At 39.3% G+C, this 13,108-nt stretch overlaps 1 protein-coding gene across 3 annotated transcripts in view; it reads right to left on the bottom strand.

Annotated features, from left to right (window-relative positions):
• LOC117253096 (uncharacterized) overlaps positions 1-13,108 on the bottom strand; it is a 56,756-nt gene that overhangs the window by 16,016 nt on the left and 27,632 nt on the right. For 2 of the 3 annotated variants that reach the window (XM_078168295.1, XM_078168294.1), the window contains 8 exons: positions 9,913-10,072; positions 9,720-9,772; positions 5,220-5,265; positions 5,059-5,111; positions 4,039-4,084; positions 3,885-3,937; positions 2,829-2,880; positions 2,637-2,689 (listed from right to left, as the gene is read on the bottom strand). In XM_078168295.1, the coding sequence (XP_078024421.1) occupies positions 2,637-2,689; positions 2,829-2,880; positions 3,885-3,937; positions 4,039-4,084; positions 5,059-5,111; positions 5,220-5,265; positions 9,720-9,772; positions 9,913-10,072 (516 nt within the window). The remainder of the gene's footprint in view (positions 1-2,636; positions 2,690-2,828; positions 2,881-3,884; positions 3,938-4,038; positions 4,085-5,058; positions 5,112-5,219; positions 5,266-9,719; positions 9,773-9,912; positions 10,073-13,108) is intronic. The other variant, XM_078168293.1, reaches the window with a different exon arrangement.

Raw genomic sequence — 13,108 nt, 5'->3', positions numbered from 1 at the left:
ATTTTATATATATTTGTTTCATTCAAAAATTGTGTAAAAAGAGTTAACTGCTGTGGTGGTATGTTTTAATAAGGTTACTAATAAGTAAAAGATATTTAATAGTTGTCTATTTTTTTCATTACTGTACCGAAAAAAAACGAACCGTGACTTGTGTACCGAGGTACGTACTGAACCGAGATTTTTGTGTACCATTACACCCCTAACCCATACAGATTTGGGCACAAACTATGCACTTTTTGCATGCAATATTTAGTATTAAAAGATCCTGACAACAGCATAGACACAAAATGGAGAAACAATTTATTACTGGCGATACAAAAAAAGCATTGGCCAGGCTCAATATAGTGATGGGCAGAGAAGCTAGAAAATAATTCTGCCTACTCATTTAGTTACTAGGGCTGGGTAGCAGTGCTCGATGACTTTGAGGCATCAAACTAAATAACCCAGTGCCAAGTAGTACCACAAATAACTCCAGTCAAATGGCATCCGATCCCTTTTTCTCCAGGGGTCTGATCCAGGACCATCAGCAGACTTTCTGTTATAGCCATCTGCAGAGCCGCTATCCTCTTGGCAAACAGTCTGTTCAATGCCTGCCCAGTAACCTTAGGCACAAGCTACACAACTGCAGCAGCATCTAACATCTAATACCATGCTGTTAAATGGTCCCAGCAAATTCACACAGACACTGAAACGGCTCGACTATCTTTAAACCCATTGATGAAAAACTATGTTATGCTAACAGTTAGCCCTGTCACTGAATGTATGTAGCCGGGCAGACTCACACCTTTTTCCGGTGTGAAACTCATACTCAGCAGTAGCAGCAGCTTCAGCAGCAGTGACTAAAGCAAATAATTGAAGTTTTATGGTATATGTGCCGCTCCATTCACACTATAGGTATTAAATGAAGTACTCTACTGGCATCAGTATCACTCTAAAGGTATTGGTAGTGCTATTGTAATTTTTTAAAAGATACCCAGCCCTACTGATTACACTCTCCTTTGCCAATAAGCTACACCAGTTTTACAGTAGATTTTGAGACACTCATTTGGACACACTTGACAGTATGTAGCTTAGTCTAGGATCCTATCACACTTACTGAAAAACATAAGGTCACACAAAGCTCCAGGCCCAGATGGTCTCAAAGGGGGAGCCACTGTAGAGTACACTTCTCAATTCAAAGGTGTTTTTACAAGATTATTCTGGGATCTGCTTGATGAAAACTTTCATAGAAGACATCCACAATTATTCCAGTGCCTCACCTAATAAGCTCACACCCATTGCTCTTACCAGCAAGTGCATGGAAAGAGTTATGCTGGGGCGACTAACATCTCCCCATGGTCAGCTAGACAACCTCCAATTTACCTTAAAGCACAGAGAGGTACTGAAGATGATACATTAACACTACTGCACATGGTTACTAAACACACCCAGCACCCTGAGGCTCATGCTGGAGATTTATATTTTTTATAGATTTTTAGATTTTAGTTTAACTTGTAACACAATCAGGACAGACATTTTGTTAAATCTACGGACACCTTGCACAGTGAATTGGAAGTTCAAAGAATCTGACTGTCCCCAAATAGTATTTGTACAATTTTGATGAAGTATTTGATGAAGTAATTTTTAATTATTTGGTGTCCTAGTGCTGCGTTTTATCTCCTCCACTTTTTTCAATGTACATACGTGAAATGCAGATCTATGACAGCAACTTTTTTCTTTCTAAGAATGCAGATGCAAGGCAATATTGAGTTTAACATGTAAGGGCAATGATGAATTAGAGAGTCTTTACATTAATCATATCAACAATCTATTAACATTACGTCAATCAATCAATCAGTTTTTTTTACAAAGCCCAATATCACAAATCACAATTTGCCTCACAGGGCTTTATAGCATACAACATCCCTCTGTCCTTAGGACCCTCACAGCGGATAAGGAAAAACTCCCCCCAAAAAACCCTTTAATGGGGGGGGGGGGGCTTTATCCAGAATATTCTGGATAAAGCCACTGCCATCGTGCACTGGTAACATCCCTCCCACACACCTGTCTGACCAATCCTGAGCAGTGCCATTGATTGTAAGCACACCAACTAGCACACATAGTTGTCAATCATGACATTGTATCCCCTTTGTATAACATTAAATAACTAATTAAAAGCAATGTTATCAGAAAAAAACAAATATCAAATTGAACAAATATCAGCGTGATAAGAACTATCCAAAATTGCAGGAACTATCTTTGAGAAAAATGTATTTTGTGTGCACTTTGAGTTTTTTAGTGTATGAATGTCTGTGAAATGTTTTAGTGTATGCATATACTTGAAGCTTTTAGTTATGTGAAGCTGAAGACACATTGCCATGAGTGGACAATAAAGATCTCTATTCTATCCACTCAAGACAGAATTACCAAGCTTGAGATTTGTTGGTGTTTAGTTTAGTTTACCCAGCTAAAACAATGGCTGTAAGAAGAGACCTGGACACAGTGTTGGAGTTGGGGCTCCACTCATTCCTATAAAAATTGCTCAGTGGGGCATGAACCCAAAAAGTTCAACTGCCGCACATAAATTGATGAATTGAATTGACTCATGTGATTCATCATCATCTTAAAACCCTCCTTCTCCTCTTCACAGTCCATACCTTCTCAGAGCATTCATCAGTTCCATGAACATCTCATCAATGGACATCTGAATCTGTAACCACATTTTTTGTTTTAAAATAAATGAATTTAGTTTGGATGATCAGGGAGTCTTGACATAAATGACGATGATGATGATGATAATGATAAAATTAAAGAGAAATTTATTCAAATAAATCAAACAGTAAGATTACCTTTTCCACTTCCACCACTATCATGTCAATCTTGAATCCATGTGAATCCAAACTACAGCAGAAAACACAGGAAAGTTTTCATCAGTTCAGCAGGAGACAAACAGCTACACAGGTTTACTGATACAAACTCTGAATATAAAACTGAAAATGATTCTACTCATGTCAAATGACTAAAAATATGAATACAGAAAAACAACTAAAGAAAAAATAAAATGAAATATGACAAACTTGAAGAAATAAAAAAGAAACATAAACATAAAACAAATGAACATTAGACTACAAAAATATTACTTAATAACATCAATGAATAAATAACTAGAATTAAAAAATTAAAAAAGGGTTATTTCTATTATCTCAAAATCGATTTAGGGACGTTTATTCTGGATGGACATCAGACACACTGATACTCTGGGGGAAGTGCAAGTTACACTAAATGATATCAATATGTGTTTCATATCATAACAGGCTGGAAAACAGGTTAGTGAACAGTAGAAAGCATCATGAAGGCCAGTGAAAATGCTGTGGTGGTTACTATGTTTTTTTATATATTTATTATTATTTATGTTATTTATTTAGTGTCTCTTTCAAACTAAGTGCAGACTAGATTTCGAATGGTGTTCGAGTGCAGCTCAGATGGAGGCGGATGGTGTTTTGTGGTGGTGCTGGTAAAAGATTTAGCGTGTCCAGGTGGGTGTCATATTTTCATCACTGCTGATTAGAGCTGATCGAAGCTGAAACTGATATACCAGTGACTACTGCAGAATGATGTGTCCCTGGAGTGAATGTTGATTGTAACCTTTTTCATAAAATAAAAAAGTCAGATGTTAAGAGGTGTTAGTGGGTTTTTTTGTGGGTTTAATAAACCTGAAAGCTGTTAAGGTGTGGGTGACTGCAGCAGTGTCCAATCATGTGTTTGCTTTTTTGTAGCTGCAAGAGCCACATTAAATTCCTACTGATATTGCCTTTAAAGGGAAATAACAAAATCAATATTTTTGGCCTTCTCCTCATTTTCTTCATCATCTCAAACCTCCTCTTCCTCCTCCTCGCATTTCATACCTTTGCAGAACCTTCATCAGTTTCATGAATGTCATGTCAATGGACATTTGAAGCTGTAACCACATTTAAAAACAGAAATAACAATTTCATTTAGATGTTCAGAAATGAGGATGAAGATGATGATGAATTGAAAACATCAGACAGCTTAGATGACCTTTTCCAGCTCTGTCTGTGTCAAGTTCATTGTGGAAAATTTCACCCTACAGCAGAAGACATAGCAGGATTTTCATCAGTTAAAAAGGAGACAAACAGCAGCACAGGTTAACTGACTTCACACAAATTCAGACTGAAAATGGCCTGACTGAAGCAAAAATATGAATAAATCAAACATGTTTAAAAATAAAATATTGAAATTTAAAGAAATAAACAAAATGGAAAACACTGTTACATAAAAAGCAATAAAACTAGAATGAAATAAATGATTTAATAAAATAAAAATGAATATTACAAAAAAATGAAAGTAAAAAGGGAGGACAAAACTATGTAAAAATAAATAAAATACTAACATAATATATACCAAATTTAAAAAAAAAAAAAAAGAGAAATGTAGGTCACACTTATATCAAAGGTTGTTTCATATGTGTTTTCACATGTTACGTGTTATGAAGAACAGAAGGAGGGAAAATTTTGAATTTAAACTTTGGGAATCAGTCATAAATGAATATGAACGGGGTGTCCGTGCCTTAGTGGATAGAGCAGGCGCCCCATGTCCAAGGCTGTTGCTGCAGTGGCACAGGTTCAACTCCAGCCTGTGGCCCTTTGCTGCATGTCATTTCCTCTCTCTATCCCCCTTTCATGCTCAGCTTTCATATCGATTAAAGGCAAAAACGCCCCCAAAAATATCACAGCGGTGAGCAGTAACTGCCTGCAGGCCAGGTAACCGATTCAGCCAACATATTCTCATAGAACAGTTTGTATGACATCCCTGTGAATGTGCACCCTATGAAAAACGTTACCTTAACATACAGTTACATAATTAACATATGGTTACAGAGTCTAGGTGTAGGAAAGTTAAGTTTCTGTGGTTAGGTTTAGAAAAAAGGCATGTTGAAAACTTATGGATAAAGAACCATATAGGATCAATATTTGTACTGATAGTGGACTTAACCCTCCACCTCCGAACAGTTTTTATCATCTCAAACCTCCATGTTCTCCTCTTTCTCACACTTCATACCTTCCCATAGCCAATGTAAGCTTCTTAAACATCCCGTTGAGGGACATCTGAAGCTGTAACCACAAGTTATAAAAAGTTATGTTTGTTTGTGTTGAAATAGGTGATTATGATGATGACAATGATGATGATGATTAAAAAAAAAATCAGACAGAGTAGATTACCTTTTTCAGCTCCACCTTTATCAGTTTCGTCTCAGGTAAATTCAAACTACAGCAGAAGACACAGGAGGATTTTCATTAGTTCAACAGCAAACAGCTGCAGGTTTACTGACTTCACACACACTTATGAATGTCAAGAAAGTTAAAAACAATATTTAAAAATGAATTAGGACTAACACAAGAAATAAATAAATTAAAAAAAAACTTGATAGAAAATAGAAAAACTAAAGGCAGGATCAACTAATAAATTATCTAATAACATAAACAAATATAAATATTTATTAAATAAATAAAATATGAATAGAAAGAAAAAAATAAAATTCCAAACAATCTACATTAACTGTCCAATACTGTCCAAGTAAAGATTAAAACAGATCAAATCAAAGTAAAACTTCAACTTAAGACATGATTTTCGGGTAGATTCTGCAACCTCATTTTTCTATGATTTCTAAGTGAATTTATGGATGTTAATTCTGGGTGCACATCATGCATTCTCAGGATGTGTAAGTCAGACTGAATAATATTAATATGTATTGTACAGTTATTGTGTGAGTGTACTTAGCAGCGTCCAGTCATGTGTTTGGATTTTTTGTAGCGGGCAGGGCACACTTTAAAGGAAGCTATTGAGTAGTGGAAGACCAGACCTAAACCATGCCACCCCAAGCATTTCTAGCAATACCTACCTTACTCTCCTCCTTATTTGCTCTTGCATTTTGGGGCATATTATTGCCTTGAGCACACACAGAAAAGTGAGCTATTACGTGATCTAATGAGCAACATCATCCTTCCACTCACCATATCTTGAGTATGGACATTGTCTCATTATCCCCGTCTGACAACAATCTATTCAGACAAAATCAGGCTGACCATGTCCAAAGTTTTTATCAGCCCACATCAGCAGACCAAGCAACAGAAGCAGAAAACTGCTCTGCTGCCTCTGTGTCTGAGACTCTGCTTTCTGTAACCTAGAAAAAGTTGTCCAGGAAGCAAGAGAGTCCAGCGAGCTTCAAAACAGGCTCTTCCATGGTCCATATCCTGCTCGTTTGTTCTTTCCCAAACATACAAGACTACCATAATTCACCTCTTCCAGCTCATCTCCCTCATCAGAAAAGAGAGAACGTGGAAATTCATGGACAATGACTTTTCAGTTGCTGCAGTTCTTAAACTCCATTGTCTTGGAGGACAACTCCAACCTCCTGCTATCATCCAGACCACTCTGGCTTCACAACATGTAGCATTGTCAGCACTCATACCATCAAAACCTGCATCATCAGCCCCATCTGCCATTACCCCTGCATCCAACAGCATAAATAAAAAAGGCAGGTTTATGATGCACCAAATAGCCTGCACCATATGCAGTAACTGCAACAATGCTGGATGCATCATGTCTCAGTGACACTTCCTCCGCATCTGCTCCTTTGGCACTGGAGCCCAGGGCCTCACTGCGTGCCCTGACAACCTCACTTTCCTAACCTTGAGATTTAAAGAAGGATTTCCCCTCAACCACCCATCTCTGTTCAGTGCAAAAAAAATAAATAAAAATAATAATAAATCAGCCAGTCTTAAATCAACCAAAGTCAATGGATAGCATTAATAACTTGATTTGGAGTAGAAAGTTCTTCCTTTACTATGCCACCATCAGCCATGCAATTATCCTCATTAAACTCACAGAGAAATGACTGTGGCTTTTGAAAGTGGACATCACCAGAGCTTTTAAAGTTCTCCATATCCAGCCTGACTCTTGGCAACTTGGTCCCAAGAGCTCCCAAGTGATTGCTAGAAGTGGAGAAGTGTGGCCCTCTTGCAGACACCTACTCAACACTGGTTCCCACACACTTTGCACTGATGTTCAGTCTATAAATCGTGCCACAATATCCCTGATCACAGAGAAATGGTTGTGGCCTTTGAAAGCAGGCATTATCAGTGCTTCACAGTTTTCCATATGCAGCCTGACTTCTGACAACTGGGGTCTCCCAGCAAGATGCACATTATATGCTGCACCGAATGCATGTCTCTTTTCCCTCCTGGGCCACCTCAACTGCACCCTTTGCATCACTCTCCTAGAACAAGCCTTTATCTCTCACTGACGATCACTCACTTCTCCTGTGCCACCACTCTTGAATTCCATTTCCCAGGACAGTTCAAGCTATGCCAAAACCTGTCTTTTGCCAATCCGTGCCACCAACTGGAACAGGATCACCGCCCTCTATGACAAACAAATGACTTACCAACAGGACATCCATTTGTAAACCGATGTCATTCCTTCTGTGGGATTGTGGAGCTTCTACTACAGAAAATGGTTCAGAGCAGATGGGTCCTAAGAGCTCCTAAGTGATTGCTAAGGAGTGGAGAAGCATGGCCCTCTTGCAGACATCTACTCAACACTGGTTCTGTCATACTCTGCACTGATGTTTAACCTGTTAACCCTGCCACAGCACCCCTGATCGTTGACTCCCAGAACTCCATCACCAATAACCTACCACCCTCAACCCTATTGTCTTACTTGTCAGCTTGGAAGAGTTTCCGCTACTTTCACGACCAGTAAAACATAATTACCCCATGGACTGGAACCTGTTTTGTTACCTATGCCTATTCAGCAATGGTCATAAAAACACATAACATTAAAGTTTAGCTTAGTGGCATTGGCTTACTCTCCTAATGCAGAGCTAGGACATGGCCTTCAGACATCAGCCAGACTCAAAACCTTTCTAGATTTGAGTCTGGATTTCCAGGCTAACAGATAACTTCACTTCTCAGAGAACGTCTACACCAATAGCCACCCTCAACCCTCTTGTCTTACTTGTCAGCTTGGAAGAGTTTCCGCTACTTTCACAACCAGTAAAACATAATTACCCCATGGACTGGAACCTGTTTTGTTACCTATGCCTATTCAGCAATGGTCATAAAAACACATACCATTAAAGTTTAGCTTAGTGGCATTGGCTTACTCTCCTGATGCGGAGCTAGGACATGGCCTTCAGACATCAGCCAGACTCAAAACCTTTCTAGATTTGAGTCTGGATTTCCAGGCTAGTTGATAACTTCACTTCTCAGAGAACGTCTACACCAATAGCCAACAAAAAACTCTCACTTTATTACTTTTACCACAGACTTGCCATCGATCTGCATTCACACTTCATACAGAATTGTTATGTTGTGCCATGTTTTTGCTTGCTGTTTGAATTTCTCAGATTTTCCAAATTTACTCCCATAACCCATCACTTTGACTGAGCCAAAACACAGACTGTATCAGATCGTATTACTCTATTTTTTTAAAGTCAAATCTCTAATACATTCTTCAAGAGCCTTGCAAAGTACTTCCGATTTTGAAAATCCCAGAGCATGACACTGACAGATTCTCTCTATATCTCTGAGTCTGGATGTGTAACTTCTAGCTCCACCACCACTTCAGCCAAGTATCCTCCTTGTCTGGCATTAATGGTGTTCATTATTCTGGACTCTTCTTTAGGATCAGAGCCACTAGAGTGGCCTCCTGCAATGGCATCCTAGAACACTTAATATCAAACACCTAATATAAATCATTGGCCATTGATCCTCCTGTGCTTATAACTGTTACAATCAGTTAGGTCACACGATCTTAGATCCTTCCAATCTTGTCTTATGAACCTGGAGGTTTTGGGGGTCTGTCATTCCCAGGTGCTATGACCAGTTCTCGACCTAAGCCCCAGAACACAGACGGCAAGCAAAAGAACTATAAACGAGATTCAAGTATTGCACACCAGTCATTTTTATTTAGTAAATCCTTTAAATGTATCTTGCTAATGGTGTGGTTGTTGCTCATGAATTGCAGCTATCTGACAGAATTTTAGGAGCAGGACAACAGCTCTACCTGGCCACTTCCAGCACTACTATAAATGCCCACGTAACCCTCTCCAGCGCATTTGCCCTCATATTCTGCGCCTCTCCCTCCAACGCTATATCTCTTTTCCTGTATTTGTGATTCCTTCCTCTACTCTACTACTATGCCTGGCTGCTACATTAGAATCACTATTGAAGCCTCCCCACAAGGCAGACAGCCAGTGTAAGAACTAGAAGTGAGTTTTATGTCTTACACACCAATCTTTTTTCAGTAATATATTTTTTACATGCATCTTCTTTATGGTTTTTCCACTACCAATTACCACACCATCAATAGTGCCTTTAAAGAGCAATAACATCTATCCATCCATCCATCCATCCATCCTCTATAATTGTTTATCCTTTACAGTGTCAGGGGCATCTGGAATCAATCCCAGCTGTCATTGAGTGAGGGACGGGGTACACCCTGAAGGAGGTCGCCGACTATCACAGGACTTATGCATAGAAAGACAACAATCGGTGCAATTTTAAAGTAATGAGAAATAACACAAGATTAATATGTGCACTCATAATAGACTCAGTGCAACAGACTCATTATAATCTTAATCACCTCACTTGTTACCACTCAAGCCTCCTCCTCATATTCCTCATCATCTCAAACCTCCTTCTCCTCACATTTCATACCTTTGCAGATCATTCGTCAGTTTCCTCAACATCTTGTCAATGGATATCTGAAACTTAAACCACATTTTTTTTTAAACTACTTATTTTTATTTGGATGTTCAGAGAGTGTTGATAAAAATAATGATGATGATCATCTCATCATAATGATGATGGTGATGATGGTGATGTTGAAAAACCAAACAGCAGAAGTTACCTGTGTAAAGTCCATCTCAGGTATTTCCAGTGTATAGTCATGAGGATGATGTTGATGACCATGAGGATGATGAGGATGATGATGATGATGATGAGGACGAGGATGGTGGTGTCCTTTTCCTATTCCAGTTTCTGTTGAGTTCATCTCATGTAATCTTAAACTATAGCAGAAGACACAGGAATATTTTCATCAGTTCAACAGTCGACCAACAGCTGCACAGGTAACTGAAGTCAAATCACATAGACATAGTAAAATAAATAAAAAATCAATGAAAATAAAATACAAGAAAACATTTCAGAATTACAACAGAATTTAAGGGTGCCGTATCTAACATTCTGAAAATCTTTGCTGTTAATACACTGAACAAAAATATAAATGCAACACTTTTGTTTTTGCTCCCATTTTTCATGAGCTAAACTCAAAGATCTAAAACATTTTCTATACACACAAAAGACCATTTCTCACAAATATTGTTCACAAATCTGTCTAAATCTGTGTTAGTGAGCACTTCTTCTTTGCCAAGATAATCCATCCCACCTCACAGGTGTGGCATATCAAGATGCTGATTAGACATCATGATTATTGCACAGGTGTGCCTTAGGCTGGCCACAATAAAAGGCCACTCTAAAATGTTCAGTTTTATCACACAGCACAATGCCACAGATGTCGCAAGTTTTGAGGGAGCGTGCAATTGGCATGCTGACTGCAGGAATGTCCACCAGAGCTGTTGCCCGTGAACTGAATGTTCATTTCTCTACCATAAGCTGTCTCCAAAGGCATTTCAGACAATTTGGCAGTACACCCAACCGGCCTCACAACCGCAGACCATATGTAACCACACCAGCCCAGGACCTCCACATCCAGCATGTTCACCTCCAAGATCATCTGAGACCAGCCATCCGGACAGCTGCTGCAACAATCGGTTTGCATAACCAAAGAATTTCTGCACAAACTGTCAGAAACCGTCTCATGCTTGTCGTCCTCATCGGGGTCTCGACCTGACTGCAGTTTGTCGTCGTAACCGACTTGAGTGGGCAAATGCTCTAATTCCACGGCGTCTGGCACATTGGAGAGGTGTTCTCTTCACGGATGAATCACGGTTTTCACTGTTCAGGGCAGATGGCAGACAGCGTGTGGCATCGTGTGGGTGAGCGGTTTGCTGATCTCAACGTTGTGGATCGAGTGGCCCATGGTGGCGATGGGGTTATGGTATAGGCAGGCGTATGTTATGGACAACGAACACAGGGGCATTTTATTGATGGCATTTTGAATGCACAGAGATACCGTGATGAGATCCTGAGGCCCATTGTTGTGCCATTCATCCACGACCATCACCTCATGTTGCAGCATGATAATGCACGGCCCCATGTTGCAAGGATCTGTACACAATTCCTGGAAGCTGAAAACATCCCAGTTCTTGCATGGCCAGCATACTCACCGGACATGTCACCCATTGAGCATGTTTGGGATGCTCTGGATCAGTGTATACAACAGCGTGTTCCAGTTCCTACCAATATCCAGCAACTTCGCACAGCCATTGAAGAGGAGTGGACCAACATTCCACAGGCCACAATCAACCTGATCAACTCTATGCGAAGGAGATGTGCTGCACTGTGTGAGGCAAATGGTGGTCACACCAGATACTGACTGGTTTTCTGACCCCCCCCAGACCCCCCAATAAAGCAAAACTGCACATTTCAGAGTGGCCTTTCATTGTGGCCAGCCCAAGGCACACCTGTGCAATATTCATGCTGTCTAATCAGCATCTTGATATGCCACACTTGTGAGGTGGGATGGATTATTCTCAGCAAAGGAGAAGTGCTCACTAACAGATTTGTGAACAATATTTGTGAGAAATGGTCTTTTGTGTGTATAGAAAATGTTCTAGATCTTTGAGTTTAGCTCATGAAAAATGGGAGCAAAAACAAAAGTGTTGCGTTTATATTTTTGTTCAGTGTAATACAGGTAGTCCTTAACTAAACTACAATCAGCATCCTGTTGCCCACACCTGTATTCTGTAGCCACGAGTAAGCAACTGATGATGTGAAATACACGAGACTAAAGCGATTGGCTGGCATCGTGATGATAGAATGCGGAAAATAATAATAACATTACTATTTGTACTGTTCTTGTATGTCACTTGAACCACTGAGTGCTCCAGGGATGATGTTTTTCAGTAGTCTGGTGTGGATGTTAGCATCGCCATGGTTCCCTTGTCAAAAAGCCTATGGAATTTTTCCACTGAGTTCTGGATTATTGCAGAAAATAAAATCTGTGGCAAACAAACATGTATGTTATTTACAGTTTTTAGGAAGGATAACTGAAAGAACTGAACAACACTTCAATGATTTTTGAATCCTCAATACAATTGCCAGAAGTAAAAGGTTAACATTAGGCTATAAACTAACTACACCGAGCTGATGTTATCCACTCAAGACAGTATTCTGTTACATTAACTAGCTAGCAATTTGTTAACCTTAGCAAACACCCTGACATTAGCTAACTTTACCCATATAAAATTACAATATCACAATTTTTTTCATGTGTGTGTATTTCGGGCCTGTGTGGATATGTATATGACAACGGAGTGAAAAGATTGAATTTCCCCCTTGGGTATTAAGAAAGTATATAAAATTGAAATTTAAAATTAAAATTAAAATTTCACATCACAGCCTTTTCTCTGATGAAACAAAAAACAAATTAACATGAAGGGGGACTCAATTTGATATCAGGCAGTGACTTTTGATGAACTGTTTTTCAGACCGCAATGAGAAAAAACTTGAATGGATAACAGCGAAAACAAAATCTTCAAGGAGTGTAAGTCACTCTGAATGATATCACTTTGTATTTTATCACAAAGTGTGTCTGTGTGTTCACAATTCACTAAGTTATGAAGAACAGAAGGAGGGAGAACGCTGACTCAAAATGTGGCAATGGGTCAGAAATCAATAAACCTGGCCTGATGTTAAGACCTGATACAGGTTGGACTCAACAGCCTGAAACTTGTCAGCTGTTAATGTGTGACTAACAACAGCAGTGTCCATTTCTGTTGGGAGTTTTGAAGTTCTTGGGGCAGGCCCACACAAGAGTTGGTGCCTTCAAAGGGTAAAAACAGAATCTTTGTTTGCACTGATAACAGATTTTGCCATCATTCTCCTCATATTTCTTCATCAGCTCAAATCTCCTCTTTATCATG

The sequence above is a fragment of the Epinephelus lanceolatus genome, chromosome 5 (assembly GCF_041903045.1).
Source record: "Epinephelus lanceolatus isolate andai-2023 chromosome 5, ASM4190304v1, whole genome shotgun sequence".
Lineage (NCBI taxonomy): Eukaryota > Metazoa > Chordata > Actinopteri > Perciformes > Serranidae > Epinephelus > Epinephelus lanceolatus.
This window is presented reverse-complemented; position numbering and strand designations above follow the sequence as displayed.